Here is a 20,147-nt window from a genome sequence, read left to right on the forward strand (position 1 = left end):
TTGGTTGGTGGTACAAATGTGAGTTCTTTCATGCCCTTTCATCATCTGGTTGGTGGCACGAAGATGAGTTCCTTCTTCACCTGGTTGGTGGCATGAGTGGCTAGTTACCAATTGATAATAGAGTACGGGTTGTACATTTCATCACCTAGTTGGTGGCATGAAGAAGAGTACAGGTTGTACATTTCATCACCTGGTTGGTGGCATGAAGATGAGTTCATTCTTCACCTGGTTGGTGGTATGAATGGCAAGTTGTCAAATGATATTAGAATACGGGTTTTACATTTTATCACCTGGTTGGTGGCATGAAAGAGAGTACGGGTTGTACATTTCATCACTTGGTTGGTGGCATGAAGATGAGTTCATTCTTCACATTTTATCACCTGGTTGGTGGCATGAAAGAGAGTACGGGTTGTACATTTCATCACTTGGTTGGTGGCATGAAGATGAGTTCCTTCTTCACATTTCATCACCTGGTTGGTGAGAATAAGGGCAAGGTGTCAAGGCACATTGTAGCAAGTGTCGAATGATACAAAGTATGTTGAACTTTTTCGAAGCACAGTTGGCTTATGTATGGATGTGTTGGAATGTATGATGTTTATGTATGAATTTGTTGGAATGTATGATGTTTATGTATGACTATGTTGGAATGTATGATGTTTATGTTGATTGATATGAGTGATGCTTATGAATGTTTTGTTATGCATGAAGGGATCCATGCTTTTGATATGTGAACCATGTTGGTTGTAACACTTAGTATCACATACTTTGTGTCAAAGTACGCATGTTGAAGCTCTGAGTTGGAGTATAAGGGTAGGTCAGCGTAGACCAAATGTTCCAGTGCTATGAACGTAAAAGACTCAGAAGAAGTTGTCTAAATTCCCCCTTCTTTAAATATTTGTCGAATGACTTATGTGACAAAAGATCTCAAGCGGTTGAGAGTTAAATCATTTGTAATGTGTATGCCTTCTTATAATAACATTTTTCAGTACCTAGTCCTCCACTTTGAAAGAGTGAGGCTTAGCCCCATAATTATAATAGTCGACGGTACGTTTACCCGTGGTTGTCTTGATACGAACTTTTATCCTTCTTGTTGTAATGGGCTTGCTGAGAGTAAAAATCATTTCTCTTACTAAGAGACAAATACGTTTGGTGACTTAGCGAGTAGCTAAATGAGGCAGGAGATGATGCAATGGGTGTCTGAATGGCCGAGATCTCCTCACTTGGTAGAACTTGACTTCCACGTCCCACTTTTTGATAGAGGTTAAACATATGGGGGTTCACTTGGTATGTCCTTGCTTTGGCGGAGACGTGGTTGTAAGCCTGTGTCATCACCTCAGAGTAAGTCTTCCAAGTGTTGGCATTGATCATGTACTTGAAGAAACAATCATGTAAGCCTTGAGGGCGGTCTTGTCATCTGCCTCAGCACAGCGAGAATACTCATGGCTGAAGCGACAACATACTTTCGTAGTGACTTGTCCGGCTTCTGGAGAATAGTGTACAAGTCATATACAGAATGCAAGCGATCGGTCTGGAATATGTGTTGAGAGACAAACAGTTTCCTCAGTTCCTCAAATGAGTTTACTGTCTTAGGTGGAAGACGGCAATACCAGTTTAGAGCTTCGCAGAGAGGGTGGAGGGGAAGAGAAGACATCGCTCTTCGTCGATGTGCATCTGATATGCCATGGTGGACTCAAAGAGGTTAAGGTGTTCAATTGGGTCCTCCCTTCCAGTATAGAGTTGTAAACCAAGCTTTTGTTTTGTCTTCGCTTGATAGAGGGTGTCGAGGATCCTCCTTGTGAGAGGGTCATGCATGGGTTAGTTCCAATCAGGTATCTCGGCCTGACGTTTAGCCTTCAACTTGTTTACTTCCTCAAGGAGCTGTAGGACAAGGGGCTTTTGAGTGGAGTCATGTACCACTGGAATTTTCTTTCGTGAGTCTCCATCGCCTCTTAGAAGTAGGAAAGTTTGAGTAAGGGCGTGTGGTTTTTCCTTGGACTTTCCGTACTGATTTCTAGGGCGAGTCTGTCGGAATACCTCAGTGTCCCATGTACCTTCATGTTCCTCTGGGACTTGTCGTTCCTTCCCTAGATTGTCAGCTGGCCTGGGTCGTGGGATGAGACCGAGTCTTTCAGAAACTCTTGGGTCATTAATCTTTGAGCATATATAAAGGGGATTCTCTCGGCGTTGCTTTAGGAAGTCTCGGCAGTCACGATAAACGGCTTTCATTCCTTCCAACCCTTCTGTAAGGAGGTGTCTTCCTCCACTTCTCCTGCTTCGAGTCGAAGCATCAGGGTTGAGAGAAGTCTCATGTTGATCAATGTTTTGATGATTAGCTTGCTCTTTATCAGGGATACCCATGTCAAAGAGAGGTGACCTTCTGTGTTGGGGGACACCCAGATAATGGTTGATGTCCACAGGGGCAACGAGCTCGCGTGTTTGAGTACGCCTAATTTCGTGGAGCGTCTCAAAGAGCTTTTAATACTGCTCCTAGAGGACCTCATTCTTCATTACTATCTTGTTGTTCTGAGCTTCTAGCTCATCAACTTTAGCTTGAAGAGCAACCCTCTTTCCTTCCTTCTTTCGTTGCTTCGCACTAGGTGCAAAAGATGTGTCATTCTATGTACTATGGCTTCCTTCGCTCCCCATGTTAGAAAGGGATGCCTAGTCAAAAGAGAGTGTACGAATGGTGGAAACCAGCTTGGCAAAGCTGAAGAGACTGGGAATAAGTGTCGTTTCCACAGACGGCGCCAAATGTTAATGTACAAAATCAATGGGGACTTTGGTAAACAGAAAATGTTAAGTTTGTGACCTTCGCTAGATTGCTCCGATCACTAGTGTGGATAAATATGCAAATGAATAGAGACAAGGAAACAAACACAAGATGTACGTGGTTCACCCAGATTGGCTACGTCCACGGAGTAGATGAGTTCTCATTAATTGTGAAAGGCTTACACGAGTACATAGGTTCAAGCTCTCCTTTAATGAGTACTAGTGAATGATTTAGTAAAAATGACATTAGGAAATATTGTGGAAGAATGATCTCTTTTTATAGAAGAGTTTCTAGCTTTATTCTAACATTGACACGTGTCATGTGTCCTTTTATAGAAGAGCTTCTAGCTTTGTTCTGACATTGACACTTGTCATGTTATGATTGGCTTCTGATGTTGACACGTGTCACACTGTGATTGGCTTATGATGTCAACACGTGTCGCATTGTGATTGGCCTCCTAGTTGGAGGGAAACTCTTCTGGATCCTTGACGGTATAACGTTGACCGGTGCTTAGTAGTTTCGAGATTGGTCAAGTATGGTACAAACACTGTTTTTTTTTTTTTTTGTTTGTTTCAAACGATAGAATAATCTGAATTAATCTATATGAGAATTCGAACATAAGACTCAAATAACAACGAGAATTTTAATGAAAAGTCCACAATACTGTTTGCTTTAACGAAAAAACACATTTTTACACTAAAAAGTCAAATCTGATATTCACATTTTTTACACGAAACACGTTTGGTCAGACCTTAGAAAGTCAGATGTTTACACCCATTCCTTCAAACATCATGACGTAATCAGTGTTTCCCATCACTTTCTCGGGAAAATCCTCGTTTCTCAACCTCTCATATTATGAGTAGAGAAGGAGATAGAAATATCGGAGAGAAAGGGAGAAGAAGACATGGATGCGGAGCAGACCTTCATCCGAGTACAAGAGCGGTTCTCACAGATCCTGACGCCGAAAGTGAGAGCTGCTTTGGAGTATATGTACCTCTTCATCGCCATCACCTTGTTCTTTATTCTCGTTGTTATGCACGCCAATTACGTTCAACAGGTTTTTCCCTACTTCCTTGTGCGGATTTTTATGCTTTTATAGGGTTTTTGAATTTGAAATTCAGCTCGAGAATTGTAATTTGTGCTTACTTTTGCCTTAGTAGTTTGTTTTTCTTAGGGTTTTGATCAATTCGAGCTTAGTTCGTGTAAATCTTCACCAATTGCATTTCAGTTTGAGTTCCATTCATGTAAATTCTTGATCACTTGTAGGTCTTAATTTTGCAGATGTGCATTTTATTTTGTGAGTTCATACTTCACAGTAACATGGGTGGGTGAGCTCATAGTTGGCCCTCTTGATTGGGTCTTTAAAAGTTAAAATTAGATAGAGGATCAGTTCCGGTCCAGTTTCTTCAGCCCTGATGTCATCAAAATAGAGTTTATACAGTTTTTTTGTTTATCATGTTTCATATCTGAAATCAACTTATTGTAGTGTAGAATTTGGATATAATGCCACATAGGGGCTTGAGCGCCGAGAAAGCGCCGAGAAAACTTGTATATTCACAAATCACGACTATTTCCCACCATATATGTGCTTTTATTTGTTGAGAATGTATTTGTGTCTCTGCATCCCCATACCCTTAAGTTCTGATCATTTTAGCTTTCAAGGAAAGGCTTGGATAATTGTTTACGTGTGCTCCAGATGTATGCCTACTTTTTGTTTTCCCTTTTTTTTTTTTTTTTTTTTTTTTAGTTTTATTCCTTAATATCTTGTGAGCCTTTGAATTAACTTTGATTCTCTTGCATTGGAAGCCTGGCTGTTCAAGTGAACTTTCTGGTGTCGAAACAACAGAAGCCCAAATTATTCAAATTAAGGTATGTCATTTCTCGTCACGCCCCTGATTTGGCCCAATCTAAACCCGAGCAGGTGACCCTTCACGTTACTTTTAAGAGCTAAAAGTAGCTACTTTAAAGTCTCCAAAACTGAACATAAACAGTTCATTACCATTTATTACAATAAACCTCAAAATTAACTACAAAGGCTCCAAAATCCGGTAAAAGTACTAAACTGCCAAAGTACACAAAGCTATCAAAACAGCGACAGAAACATCTAATTCTTCCTAAAAGAACCAAAATCTTGTACAGCTCTTCAAAAACATTCAAAACATGTCAACTTCTAACTTAAGCTAATCCGAAAGGGAAGGAAAAAAAGGGTGAGCTACAAAGCTCAGTAAGCAACAATATCTGATATGAAATGATTAAACGCACAATCAAAGAAGTTGGATTCAAGAGGTGCAATACAATGAACACATAAATTCAATGATCAATAATGATACAAACAACATCTGTAATTCCTCATCAGTAAATCCAATGAGGCCTTATTCTCATGGTGGTGTGTTACTACCAACTGATCAAAGGTCCTGACTCCTTCACAAAGAAGGCACAAACACTATGATTCAGACAAACTGAGTCAACCACAATTTCAGATCCTATTCGATGATTGACTATAAGCACTTTGAACGATGAAACAAAGGCAATGGTATATGAATCAATAATCAAAAGAGGTTCAAATGTCAAAGGGGCCAGCTTAACTGAACCAAAGCTCAATAACAAAGTAGCTCAGAGATTCATAAACATGGAGGCAAAGCAAAGCTAACAACACAAAAATACTTACAGATTCACTAAGCTTGAAACCATGAAATCCAACGGGAGATTGAGTTTGTTTCTTATTGTGGCCTAACAGACATCTCTTAAATACTAACTGTTGTTTTGATTTAGATAACTAGTGCAGGGTTGTGGTCGCAGAATAAGTCAGAGTTCACCAATGTGATGGATGATGCCCCAGACACAAAATCTGTAATGTATAAATTAGACTTTGCTAATGTAGATGGAGATGGATTGACATGTTTAGCTGCAAAATTTTTGTTGATTTGGGTTGGTTCTGGTGTTAGGAGTGGTAAGTTGGAACTGAAGACGGATACTGAAGTTCTGGATCGACAGACAGATAGCTCTACCAATAGCCCGAATACTATGGCAACACTTGATGATGCAATTGTCAAAAATGAAATAAAGGAGAGACGTAGTAGTTTTCTTTCACCTGTGAAAGAGACAGTTAAAGCCGCACTTGTTAACTTTATCAAACTGTGGAAAATGCGTCCCCGTCTCTTTTCAGTCTTTCGGAAACATGGAGCACATGTCATTGGAAATTTATGGGTAAGTAGACTGAGGCAATTGAAAATTAATAACTGAACTATAGTCATCCTTGGAACTACTAATATCTTGACCCTGTTTTCTAGTTACCAAAATCATTGGAATAAACCAGTGTGCATATTTGATTTGTGGTTGGTTTCTATACTTTGTAGCCATGTTATTACATTCTGCTGTTACTGCTATCCTTATAGGGTGTTCTACGTGCGTTGGAATATGTTGATGTGAATTTCTTTGACATAGTAGGAAATTTATATATCTCCCCATGTCTCAAATTTTCTCCATCATTTTGTTTTTAGGTGTCCCAAAATAGGTGCCCATAATCTAACAGCATTGCATAATTATGTAAACTTCCAATTACTTTTATTGATCCAAAATAAACTTATCAAAAGAAACAGCTCAAACCAATAGTGGGTAGTTTTGGAAGATTGCGATTATCAATAGTGACAGTATGTTATGTTTCAAGGTCCATTTACCTTTGATTTCATCTAGTTCATGTTGAAAATTATCATTACTGAAATTGCCATGGGCATGTCTCTTTTTTTCAATAAAGAAAAAATGGCTCTATCCACTTTGTCTTGATGTTTGAAGGATTTTGAAGAAGCCTTTCTTCCCCTTCTAATTTTTCTTTGTAGTTTCGTCCTACCTGCTGATTCCTTTAACATTGAAATAGTTGCCGCTTGCTGTTGTACTCTCTCTCTGCATTTGACCAATTTCATATTTGGAAACGGATTACATGAACATGCTTTGTGTGAACATTATTTGGCTTCTTGTATTGTAGTTCAAAGTCCTTTTTGCTGATTTTTATTTTGAAGTGCAGAACATTTCAGGGATACATTTAGATCTTGATATTCCCAAGTGGTTGCGCATACTTCATTTGGACAGGCTTAACTTGTATGCAGGTTTCTGACTATCCTTTTAACTATTCATTGCATAGCATCATTTTGGATTCCATACACCCATGTTTATTCTATTTTATATTTTCATCCGGGAAAAGAAAAACAGTTAGTTACATAGTGCATTTAAACTGAGTCTTATAGTTTAATAATTAAAGGAGTACAAACGATTTTTCCGCCTTTTCCTTTTTGGAAGAAGAAACAAATTTTTATTGCAAAGAAACAATAAAAATACGAGAGCGGACCAGAAGTCCACAAAGGCACAAACTTTTTCAATGATAATGAAAATAAGAATCTTTGCATTGGTTGGACGTGATTTTTTTTATACTTTTTTTGTACAAAGGATTTAAATTTGGAATGCTGTTTCCGTGATTTGGTTGCAAATGCTTGATTGGGATACAAAACAAAGGTATACAACGTCATTTTCATCAAGTTGTCTGGAGACTCTGGATATTATGTTTGTGTAAGAGGATGTTTTTTAATGTTGAAAGTCAGGCCTTTGGAGTAGCATGGTGGAGAAGCATTTATAAGTGTTTGTTCTATTTGAAACTCCTATTTGCCATAGCACCAATTCTTAGTATATCTTGTAGATACCATGAAAATTGCTTGCGTGAATATTTTATGTAAATCATGAAGTCTTAATGCTAAATAGTGGACAACATAGATAACCTTGCTGCAGTACATTATCGCATCAAGGCTATCAATGGAACAAAATTTTGCTGTTGTACCATCCTTGAGTTCACTTGAGTCTCGCTGAAGATGTTGTCTATTCATTTGTTTTGAGTCATTCATCTAAAACTCTTTTTCTAATAAGATAATTTGTGACTGTTGTACCACTTGTAGTATACTCCGAAAAGGACAAATGGTTGAGCGGTTACTTTTTTGTTTTTTTGTTTTTTGTTTATTTTTTCTTTTTGCTAATAAGAGAGATTTCAACGATATGTACTTTTATTTTGGACAAAGCTAGGTTCTTTACCTTCTTTTGGGCATCATTGTCTAAGTAATTTAGGGACTTTCCTTTTATTTTCAGTCATTGGATTGGGTAAAGGTTGTGTTTTATTGTCCTGTTGTGTTTGGAGTTGGCTGCTGGAACCAAAGGCAGCAATTAGGAAAAGAAACATGAGAGCTGAACCCATGTTTCTAGTTATCGTTACTTTATACAAAGTATAAAATATATTATCGAAGTTCACCTATTTGGATTGCACTGTTTTTGTTCAGTGTATCAGTTTTCAACAGCCTTTCTTGAGCTTATGAGAACTGAAAGTCATTGCTATTGACAACTTGTTTTGAATCTGTTTCAGTGCAGTGGCTTGAGAAAAGAAGCAAAACTTTTGAACCAACTTATTTGTACACCATGGAAAAGGTTAATTTTGAATGTAATAGATTATTTCCACTCATATCTCCCGAACTTTCTGATGAGTTGGACTGCACAGGTTTTGGATTCAGAAGCTTGTTTCGTAATAGTTTTCTAATGTCGTTATCAACTTTGTAGGGTTATTTCTTACTACCTGAAAGTGCCAGGTCTCGGCATAATATTCGTGCTGTAAACATTAGCATATCAGCTCGGCATTCTTGTTTTGGGAACAGGTAATGATATTATCTCCTGCAAATAACTACATATATTGGTTTGGGTGGTGTGCTTTTGGTTTTGGTAGTGAAATTTTTGTCTAGAACCCATACATTAAATCAAAGTCAACTTAACCCAAGTGCTTGTACATAAAAAATGAAACATCAGTTGTCTGCCTTGGCTTTGTATTTTTTCATAAACTACAGCTTACCTGTCATATGCAGGAGTGTTTTTTTGTTTTTAATCAGTAATATTGTGATTTATTTATTGGCCATTTTAATTGTTGTTTTTATTAATATATTTCTATGTTGTATACTGAGATAGCAGCCATACTTTTCTTTAGGCTTGGATAGGTTGTTACTAAAGTAACAATTTTTTGAAATTATTTTTCTCAGTAAGATGAGAGACTTGGGAGATCTTTTAACTTTTCGGATAGCCTGGTTGGGATCAAATATAGCTCAATAATTCAGGACTCTGATGAGTATATTGCTGATGTGTGCTATATTTTGCAATTTATCAACAATGGATACTCGTGGTGCACCTTTTACTTTCAGTTTCTTTTCTCATAAAAGCATTATTTATCTAAGAAATTTTTGTAATTTATAATTTATATTGATTTGTAACTTTGAGTTATTAATAAGCATATGAGAGTGGTAAACTAGTATGTGTTTTGATTGTTGTGGCTTACATTAAATCACCAGGTGGCAGCAGCTACTCATTAACAGATTTGTTGGATATGATACTATTTTAATAAATAGTTTATTGAGTTCACCTGGACAAGGTAAATTAGCGGTTAATTTCCTTTTTCCTTTCTATATGTGGCACTTGTAAATAAGCTAGGACATTTGGAGGAGAGCATTAATTAAATTTAGTGGCAAAAATGCCACTTGAGAGTGAGTTTCAGGACTTGTGCCTAAGCTTGTTATGATACACATTGCAGGATATCTTTATAATTTTCAGACAAAGGAGTTCTTTAATATTAGCTATGCACAAGAACCGCCACAAGGCCCTGCAAGGTTTGGAGGTTTGTTGACGTGTGCCTTCTATTTCCATTCTTGTGCAATGTTGTTTCATTGTGAATCTCACTAGTAAACATGACTTTTCACATATAATTATAAGATGCCATGGCTTTTCTTTTACATCAGCCATTTCTTGTGAAATTTTCAATTTTGAGAAGCATTTGTTGTTGAGGTATATAAAATAAATTTTTTTGATGAATATGAACTTATGTTAAAAAGTAGTGCATCTACTTCTCAAATGCATAAAGAACGAAGAATACATAATGTACTTGTTAAGTATACCACTTAAACCTTTTTGTTATTCTGTAAAGCACCTGTGACAGCATGAGAATTCTTGTTTTTCTTTAATCAATCAGGGAGGGGGGGGGGGTGTCAAACTTTTAATCTCTTTCAATACTTGGGAAGACAAGTAGCACTACACCAAGAGCTAAGTTGGTAGAACATTACTCGAGTTTATTAATGGTATTTCTGGTCTCTGATATATTGGGAAATTTGGATCTGTAAGTATTTGCAGGAATAATGACTTTGAGATTAAAAGGGTTTGAACTTTATGGAAAATGATTGTAAGACGGGCCGAGAATTTTCACTGGGTGGCGACTGGGATTTAGGATTTTGGATGGTTTGGTTAAAGTAGCTGTACAACAATTGCATTATTTATCCTATTTACATTTTTTTTTCTTCATAATATTGATTTATAGATCATGAATTTTGCTTTCCCAAAAAAAATATTTTATAAAAGGTGGCCACGTGGAATGTTTGTAATGATGTTTAAAACTGTGATGCTTTCAGTTTTACATTAAAGGTTAATTTGGGTATTTGAAAAAAAATTGTACAAGTAAGGATGTTATAACAAATTTTATAGAATTAAATCTGGCCAAACAATCAACTGAGGACACTCAAAAGTAAAATATGCTACATTATCAGGGACCTTAGACTAACTAAAGATCAAGTATTTATGAAAAAAAGGTGCTGAAACTTATTTTACTCTATATGCATTATGCTAAGAAAAATTCTGGCTTGATTTGCTTCCTGTGCAGACTACCTTGTGACAAAATGTGGTGTGCTTATGATGTCCATTTTTGTGTTCTTTACAACCACCATGTCTGTGTCATTCACATTGAGAGAGACACAGACTCGCATGCTGAAGTTCACAGGTTTGTGTTATTTAATTTTGTGTATTCTGGATAAAGCAAGACGCTAGCCTCCATTCACAATACATGCCCCCATTAGTGTCTTCTTCTGTCCTTGAGACAATGAAATAATGCATGTTAGGAAACTCTTAATTGTATTTTGACGTTAAATCAAGAAATACCATCTATTCACGTGTTAGTAATACTATCAAATTTAAGGTTTTGTTCACCGAAAACATCATCCATTTTGTTTCCCTGGTTTGATGAGTATATCATTTTTATAAATAAAGTGAGGTGGCAACGTAATTTTTTGGGTTTCCTTGCGCATCATACATCCTCCTTATCCTGCCTCTATATTTGGGTGCTTACTTTTGCCAAATTATTGCAGTGCAGCTTCAACACCATGCTCGTCATCAGCTTCCAACTTTCCAGTTAATTTTTGTGCATGTAATTGAATCACTTGTCTTCGTGCCGGTAAGAGTACATCTTTTTTGTTCACCATCACACAATATATAGTCAGTCAACGATTTTTTTGGAATTTTATTTATTCATTTACTTATGTTTACTTGCAAATGAAACTTTTGGATTTCCACATTTCATGCCAAACCATTTGTGGTCGCAGATAATGATTGGTATATTATTTTTTCTGTTCGAGTTTTATGACGATCAACTGCTGGCTTTTATGGTCCTCATACTTGTCTGGTTGAGTGAACTATTCACGCTAATCAGGTTTCTCTCTCTCCCTTTTAAATATGTGGCAGGAAAATTATTGGTGCCATGCCTGTACACATAATGAGGACGTTTCAACTAAAAAATTATTCACTCTGAGAGATATTCCTTTCCACAGTTCATGTGATGGGAATCGTGCTGTCATTAGTCAATGCATGAGTTCATAGTTTTCATCAGGCCATATCTTGGTCGTAATATATAAATCAGATATGCGGTCTAGACACAAATGATTGCTCAACTTGTTGCTCTTTAGAATCTGGTATGTAGGCCTATTTTAGATTGGCAGTGTTGGGCTTAATATTACCTGGAAGTACTCCAGTTTTGAGGCAGGGTTAGGTTGTAACTGGCACTCTTTTGAAACTGATGTGGCTTTAGTCCCATGATCTCTGCAGTTGATTGCCTTGATCAAGGGGTTTTTTTATGCAGAGGCAATTTTATTAGGAAAAAAAAAGAAACAAACGGATAGGGTGGTCTAGCAGACCAGTCCTAACACTTCAACCACAACAAAGATCACAAAACCAAGCAAACAAAAACAAAAACAGCCTAAAGCCAAAAAAACATGTATTGAACTTGCTATGAGCTACCAACCAAGACAAAATTTTGACATTTGAAGGAACTCAAGATTTCCATATCAGCCGAAGGGGATGGAAAAATTGCTCATTTTCCAATTTGGTGGTGTGGTTGTAATGAGATCTGCACGAAAATGTTCCACTGGTGTCCAACGACCATCTCCTTGAGTACAGCCTAGAGTTGTGAATGATGACATTGTTGACCATACCTAGGAGGGATGAAGATTCTTCCACACCCCTCTCATTTAAATTCCTCCTAAAACCGAAGTTCCAATTCCTCCAACCATTAGAAGTATCCATTATCGAGAAATAACCTTGTTGCGAGAAGCAGACAGGTTGTAGAGTCTTGGAAACTGATCTTTCAAGCAAGAAGTACCCAACCACACATCTTCCCAAAACGGAATTCTTTTGCCATTTCCCACAACAAAGCTACAATTAGAAATCAAAGAGTTGAAAACCTTGGATATGTCTTTCCACTGGTCGTGACATGATCCAGTCAAAACAACCGTTGAATCCCACCCATTAGGTGAAACACCATATTTACTCTTACTCAACAAGTTCCATAAAGCTTCCGGACACAAAGGAACTGCAAAGCCACTTAGCTAGAAAGGCTTTATTTCTAGCCTCCAAATTTCCATTTCCCAGACCTTGGATATGTCTCCAAAGCCACTTAGCTACAAAGCAAATCACCAAGTGCCCTAAGATGTACCATGAAAGAGTTGAAAGCCTTGTTCATGGGCTTTGATAATGTGAGTCGCTATGTAACTTGGCTAAGATATGATCTTAGAAAGGTATTAAAGCCCAATGCATTGATAATGGCACCTCTTTAAGGCTAATTTTCCCTCCGTTGTGCACACTGCACACCCTATTTTTGCTACATTTCTAGTTTGTATCATGCTCTTCTCATTTAATTGCCCTTCTTGCAGTGTCCGGACGCCCATTTCTATGAAGTTCTTTCCCCGCTTCTTTTTGATCTACTTTCTTGTTTTCCACATCTATTTCTTTTCCTATACTTATGGTGCGTATTACTTCCTGCTTTACTGTTAGATGGAAACTATTTTTTGTTTTGTTGCTAAAATCCTGCTTTCGAACCGTTTGCAGGTTTTTCTTATTTGGCTCTTTCTACAGCTGCCGCTTTTATGCAGCATCTCATTCTATACTTCTGGAACCGTTTTGAGGTAACCCTTAACCCTTATTGTGTAGATTCTTTCCCTTTAGGGCCTGGCTTATCGTGTAGATGAAATATTTTTGAATGACACGATCTATTGCAAACTACCATGGACTTTGCGTATTTTCCTAGTTTGACAAGAGACCAGAGGCATAATTGGTACAAGAATTTTACGGCACACTTGAGTGTGGTCTGTATGTTATTGTTGAGATCTGTAATGACCTTAATTAGTCGAAGTTTAACCAGTTATTATCTTGGTACACTCCCTGCAGGTACCAACTTTACAGAGGTTTATCCAAAATCGACGATCTCAGCTCCAGCAACACCCAGATTTCCACATTACCTCCTCAACGTTCCTTGCCTCAACGGTACAGATCACAAGATTGAACACAAGAAACCCCGACCTAGTTAATCCTGACTTGGCACCTGGACCCGGGCTGAGATCTGGATCAAATCCAGCAGTACCATCAAATGCAGCAGAAGCACCCGGCCTTCAAGAACAGCCCGGTAACGACAACCTAGACGGGGTGGGAAACCCTCAGGCTCCCGGCCAAGCTGATCTGAATCAAGTAGAGAATGGTCCCAACCCCGGTGCTATGAATTCATTCAGTTCGCTTCTGTTATGGATCTTAGGAGGGGCGTCCTCTGAAGGCGGCCTCAATTCCCTTCTTTCTATGTTCAGAGATGTGAGAGAGCAAGGACAAGTTTATGCGGAACCTCCTAGGCAAGAAAATCAAGATATACAAAGGTAGCATCAGAACATTGCACGTATGGACGAAGGCGGTCTTAGTTTGCTTCCTTTTGTTGTTGTAGATCTTCATGTATGTGAAGTAGTATAGCAAAGGTTACGCTGGATGTACATGTTTATATAGAAATGATAGGTTACATATCGTTTTAGTTTATCGAAGAATACAATCGAAAGCAAGAATCGGATTTGGTGATGTCCGATTTTTCCTAGTCAAGCTTCTCACTTGCAAGACATTTTTCGGTTTCATGAAGGAGATGGGCAACCTACCGCGAAATTAAATTTTTTGTACTCATTTTGTGTGTGGTTTAGGGTTTAGTCTGGTATATGTTTTTTCCTTAATCTTTTCGAGCCTGCAGACCATGCCGTATATTCGTAATCAATTGCCTAATTAAGGATGTGGAACAATAGTAGCAGAAGTATAAATGCTTCATCTGTATGTGAAGTTGAAGAAATCGCATTAGGCGTTTTTACTTATAGAAGAAAACACGTGAGAATCTTTCTCTATGGTTTCCCAACCTTGCAAACTCCTTCGCCGCCGGCCCTAGCCTTTGGCTTGAGTGTCGATGGCTGTCCTTGTCCAAGTTCCCTGTTCTCCTCTTTCTCTCGTACTCTTGATCCTCTTCTCTCTTTTTCAATTTTCCCATGAGATTTTTCTCAGTTTCCTTGAGCTTTGTCTCTAATTTTTCCTTGAGTTTCTCACTTTTGAGCTTCATGTCCCTCCTCTCCACCCCTCCCTATACTCTAGTTGTTCTTTTCCAAACCCAAAACTCTCCCCTCACTTTTCCCCTCTGCCTCCCTTCCCCATTAACCATCCCCATCCCATTCTTTGCTTTGATCTGTAGACTTTGGGCTGAATATGGTTGCCAGATTTATTTCCCTCCCCCAATGGCTTGCTGAATTTCCATCAAGGCCAAGTGTACTGCGACTTCGGCCAAAGTAAGGGTATTTTACATTCCCATTGGCCTCACCTTCTACCCATTACTATGTTTGTATATATTTGCAGGGATTCGTGAATGAGATTTGGATATAGTGACTATCTATTGGTTCTGTATCTTTGGTGAATAAATCTGAATGTGGTGTGTTTCTTGTTGCGGGTTTGATACTTTTGTGCTGCAATGTCTTGTTCGTTTTCACCACTCGGTCGTTTTCTCTAGTGTTACTGCTTCGGTAGCTCCTGGCAAGACTTTCGTGGCAATGACGGCGGCAGACGCTGCTTTCTATGGTCAGAAATTAGGGATTTGGGTTTCCGTTTTAGTTTATTTAATTAGGCTGGGCTTTTATGTAGCTGTTCCCCCTGATGTATTTGGGTTATTTTGTCTTCCTTTGTGTTGGCTTGTAACCTTCTATTAGATTAATTAAATTATCTTTTCAGACCAAAAAAAAAGACCATTAGACTAGTTATTGTACTAATTTTATTTATGGGACATAATTAGTAAAATCACCCTCACAATTAGGGGTGCAAGTTGGAATGTCATTTCCAATTCCGCCATTAAAATTTTCAATCCGGAATCGAAAATTTATGAAGTAAAAAATTTCTAAAAAACTCAAATGAAACTTAGAATTCCTTTTGAAATTTTCTAAAAGTTTCTAAAATTATTTGATAAAAAAAAATCCGAAATTTTATGTTTTTTCTTTTACTTATTTACTGAAATTACGTATTTTAATCATGCATTTTATTCCGGGCATATACGAAAATAGGGACAATTAGAAAATTCTGAAATTTGTAAAGCATACGAATTCTAAATTATGTTCAGAAAATTCTAAATTTAAAAATTATGTTCTGATCCATAATTTTTTGAAATAAATATTGAAAACCTTGTTTCCAATCCGATCATTCCAAAAATTGTGTTTCAATCCAAATTTTTTGGAAATAAATATTGAGTTCTAATTTTTGGAGTGTGAAATTCTTTTTGTACCCTTCTCTAATGAAAGTAGGGTTCAGGGTTTAGGATGTTCTATGGGGTGGTTATTGACCCGTTTAATAAACGGGTCGCATTATGCTGGAGGTCTCTGACCCGTTTTGAACAGATGGGTTTGCATTCGATTGGAATGAAGATTTCTTGATCCATTTTTACTTCCGATCCACGACCCAAACCCGACACGACCCATTGTCACCCCCATCGCTTTGCTTTCACTCAGAGCCTCCCTCTTCAGCAGCTCTTCGTTGTTCAAATTCCACTCACCGCAAAAAGGACAAGGGCTTTTGCTTTTGCTGAAAATATTCCCACCCACTAAGTCGAAAGGATATTTTCAGGTATTTTCTCTTTAAATATCCCATCTTTTTTCGTTCAATCTTTCAGTATTACGTTATATATACATATAATTTGATGGGTTTTAGCTAATCTGCTGAACAAATGAATGAAATGATCGATTGGTTTTGGAAATTTGTACGAAATGATTGGTGGGTTTTGAAATTCTTGACGGAATAAGTCGTAGGGTTTATGGGTTTATGCGTTATGTGTTGTCAATTCTGGGAGGAGAAAGACCCGGCAGCGTCGCCAAGCGTTGCTCCTAGCCGGCGTAAAAAATGAAGTCCGTGAGCAGCTAATGGATGAAGATACTGTTAATACAAACAAAACTACTAGATAAGCCTCTGAACAAGAACCAATTCGCATAAGATATCTTAAAGAATAACACAAACATCCCACCAACAAAACTGAGCACATTGGTGTTCTAGGATTCTAGGATTCATACAGCCGACCCACTTAGTGGGATAAGGCTTTGTTGGTGGTGTTGTTGTAAAGAAAAATGAAGAATCTCAGTCTCATATCACAGAGAGCAGCCACAGTTGTTCCGCAGAACAAATAATGTGAATTAAATCAATATGATTAAATCCACCCCTGGCTCAAAACCATTAGTTACGGATTGAAGAGAACCTCAAAGTTCACTCCTTTTGAATTCAAATTTAAACACTTGATCGTGTTTAGGATTTGATAGCTTTTCTTTTTGGCCTTGGCTTTCAGTGGGAATACCTGCGGTTCACGTTTTCTTTCTGCAACAATGGATTCTTTTTAGGTTGTTCATTATTTTGTTTCCACCATTTGTCTGGCTTTTCCTTGATTTGAGTATCTTAATGACTTTACCAATTTTCAGACCGCTATTTGTTTAATTGTGCATTGTTAGAAGTTGTTAGTGTATGGAGTGAAGTTGAGATTCTGAGAGAGATCAGTCATCAGTGCGCTATTTGACTACTTTTGGGGAATTTACTTCCGAAGATATGAACCAACATCTAGCTAAATGAGTTTACGCTATAAATTGGTTTCTTACAACAAAGTACATAAGTCTGTTCTGTTTTCCATGTGTTTTTTCATTATGATGAACTTATTCTAGATCATATCATAGATGTAAGGTCAGGATTATTGATTGATGAGAAATCAATTGCTGATGTTTAGGAGAAGTATAAGTTATATTTATAATATCTTGCATGATTTAATGTCAAACTATCATGCAAGTTGTTATCTATGCTTTCTTTTTTTCCTTTTGCTGTTTTTCTAGTATCGTGTCATTTTTGGCCATTATACCCAGTCGCAACCACTTACCAAACGCTCACAAACTGCATTTTGTACTACATCAGTTTTAGAAACACAGCTTATGATGAAGGCTAAACAATCATTAATTTTTGGGTGAAAGCTAATTTCCTTTAAGTCTCCCATTTCTAATCTGTGGGTGAAGGGCCAGCAATCATGAATTTTCTTATTATTCAAAAATGAAAGGGAGCTGCTATATGCACTCCAAAACAGTCATCATGCACTCCTCCCTAATGCCAAAAATAAAGATGGAAGAAGCTAGAATGAATCTTTTGGAGTGCTAATAACAATTCCCAAAAGAAATTCAGATATCAAACATTTTCCAACATTTCTGATTGAGCCATGAATGAATATTTCCGTGCATGGTTCTGCTTTTCACCCTTAATAATGTCAGTTTGATTCTTAATTTCTTCTAAATCATTTATAAATCGGTAATCTGTGCATTTGCAGAGAGAGTGAAACAAAACTGAGTAACTGGGCAAAATGTGGAAGCGAGTGGTATCAGCCCCATCAGCTCAGCTCCAAGCCCTTGCCTCAACCTCAGGCTCACATAGATCCTCATGTCTCAGACACATCTTTCGACTCCTCATCTTCACACCATCCTCCTCTTCAATACTGCCGTATCAGCGATCCCGTGCTCTCTCCTCCACCCAAGCCACCTTTACTTCCTATTCCAGTGCATCTGCATTTGCTATGGGTCATGAACATGAGGAAGTTGAGGCAGAGCATCAGGTTAACAAATTAACTACACTTCTCTTTTTGCAGTTTTAAAGATATCAAATTTTCTTAATTGCGGGATATATAGTGATTTAATTTCAATTAATGTTTATACAGAGTAGGATCAATACATCTAATCAGAGTGGAACTGATGGTGGGTATTCTGGTCAAAATAGTTGGCAGTTGCAGCAGAAACTAAATGGGTCTTGTGTGGATGGTTCACGGGATCCCAAGCAGAGCTCAAATCAGTACAATCAGAGTTACAATGGTACTTTCTGGAGAGGTACAGGCAATGAATTTCTAAATGACCCAGTTCAACGAAATGGAAATTTCCGAGGGTATTATGGTTATGAAAATGCCCCAAACCTGAACGGGAAACAATTAGGAAATGGAAATATACAGAATCCATATGTGTCTCAGCAAGAGGGATCAATAGAAGTTAGACAGAACCCCGATGGTTTTAATTCACAAGAAAATTCAGGGTCTCAGGGAAACCCAAATCAGAATTCTATGCAAAGTTATGCACAGTATCAGCAAAATACCAATGGTCATCAGCAGAACCCTAGTTATGGACAATATCAACAGAATTCTAGTTATGCATATGGACAATATCAGCAACAACCTAGTTTTGCGCAATACCAGCAACACCCTAGTATTGGGCAATACCAGCAAAGCCCCCGCGTTGGACAATATCAGACAAATTCAGATGCTTTTCAAAATACGATAGTGGATTCTCACATGGGAAGTGAGTCAAAATCTGAGGGGCAATTGATTGAGGCTTCGGAAAATAGCCCGTCTAGTTCTAGTCTTGAAGAGTTGGATCGTTTTTGCAAGGAGGGGAAAGTTAAGGAGGCTGTGGAAATCTTGGGACTGCTAGAGAAGCAGCATGTTCATGTGGATTTGCATCTCTATTTACAGTTAATGCAGGCATGCGGTGAGGCTAAGGCTCTACAAGAAGCAAAAATTGTTCATGACAGCATTACAAGATTATTGCCTCCTCTGAATGTGAGTACGTACAACAGAATCTTGGAGATGTATTCTAAATGTGGTTCTATGGACAACGCATTTTTGGTTTTCAACAAGATGCCTAACCGGAATTTGACATCGTGGGACATTATGATAACATGGCTTGCTAAGAATGGTCTTGGGGAAGATGCAATTGATCTATTCACCCAATTCAAAAAAGCAGGCTTGAAACCTGATGGCCAATTGTTTATTGGGGTTTTATACGCTTGTAGTGTTGTGGGAGATGTGAATGAGGGATTGCTGCATTTTGAATCAATGAGCAAACATTATGGTATTGTCCCAAATATGGATCATTATGTGAGTGTAGTAGCTATGCTAGGAAGTACGGGCTATCTGGATGAAGCTTTGGAATTCATTGAAAAGATGCCATTGGAACCTAACGTCGATGTTTGGAAGACCTTGATGACTCACTGCAGAGTTCATGGCCAGTTGGAGCTTGGGGACCGCTGTGCAGAGCTTATTGAGCAGCTAGATCCCTCCTGCTTAGATGAGCAGTCAAAAGCTGGCCTTATTCCTGTAAAAGAATCTGACCTGGTAAAGGAGAAAGAGAACAAAAAATTGGCAGCACAAAATCTTTTAGAAGTCAGGAGCCGAGTCCATGAATATCGAGCAGGTGATAAATCTCATCCTGAGAACGATGAGATTTATGCTCAACTTAGGGGTTTAAGGGAACAAATGAAGGAGGCTGGTTACATTCCGGAGACTAGATTTGTGCTACATGACATAGATCAGGAAGGCAAGGAAGATGCTCTGCTTGCCCATAGTGAGCGACTTGCTCTCGCTCATGGCCTCATCAGCAGCTCAGCTCGTTCAACTATTAGAGTAATCAAGAATCTTCGTGTTTGTGGTGATTGCCATAATGCGTTGAAGATCATTTCGAAAATTGTAGGCCGAAAACTCATCATGCGAGATGCTAAGAGGTTCCACCATTTCGAAGACGGCTTGTGCTCTTGCCGAGATTATTGGTGAACAAATGAAACTTGATTTATTCTTCTATGTCAGGTATTGTTACAAACTGTATTTTGAGTACTTGAAATGCAGCCATAAACCGCTTCCTTAGTATGAGACAAGTTTTATCTA

At 38.0% G+C, this 20,147-nt stretch overlaps 2 protein-coding genes across 3 annotated transcripts; both read left to right on the top strand.

Annotated features, from left to right (window-relative positions):
* Positions 1–3,533: 3,533 nt before the first annotated feature.
* On the top strand, positions 3,534–14,089 carry LOC103421384 (membralin-like protein At1g60995). Of its 2 annotated transcripts, XM_070826156.1 has the most exons (15): positions 3,534–3,827; positions 4,577–4,639; positions 5,543–5,625; positions 5,716–5,977; positions 6,792–6,873; positions 8,169–8,230; positions 8,360–8,454; positions 9,136–9,215; positions 9,375–9,458; positions 10,491–10,607; positions 10,972–11,057; positions 11,206–11,312; positions 12,808–12,899; positions 12,983–13,059; positions 13,322–14,089. In XM_070826156.1, exons 1-15 carry the CDS (start codon positions 3,675–3,677, stop codon positions 13,799–13,801), a joined length of 1,923 nt encoding a protein of 640 aa, XP_070682257.1. In that variant the 5' UTR covers positions 3,534–3,674; the 3' UTR covers positions 13,802–14,089. The 2 variants fall into 2 exon arrangements, with proteins under 2 accessions (XP_070682257.1, XP_070682256.1); XM_070826155.1 differs by having other exon boundaries at positions 3,560–3,827; positions 5,543–5,977.
* Positions 14,090–15,690: 1,601 nt separating this feature from the next.
* On the top strand, positions 15,691–20,147 carry LOC103411038 (pentatricopeptide repeat-containing protein At4g32450, mitochondrial-like). The gene is made up of 3 exons (XM_008349685.4): positions 15,691–16,051; positions 17,775–18,056; positions 18,159–20,147. The coding sequence occupies exons 2-3, from the start codon at positions 17,808–17,810 to the stop codon at positions 20,034–20,036; spliced, it is 2,127 nt and encodes a 708-aa protein (XP_008347907.3). The 5' UTR covers positions 15,691–16,051; positions 17,775–17,807; the 3' UTR covers positions 20,037–20,147.

Source organism: Malus domestica, chromosome 08 (genome assembly GCF_042453785.1).
Source record: "Malus domestica chromosome 08, GDT2T_hap1".
Lineage (NCBI taxonomy): Eukaryota > Viridiplantae > Streptophyta > Magnoliopsida > Rosales > Rosaceae > Malus > Malus domestica.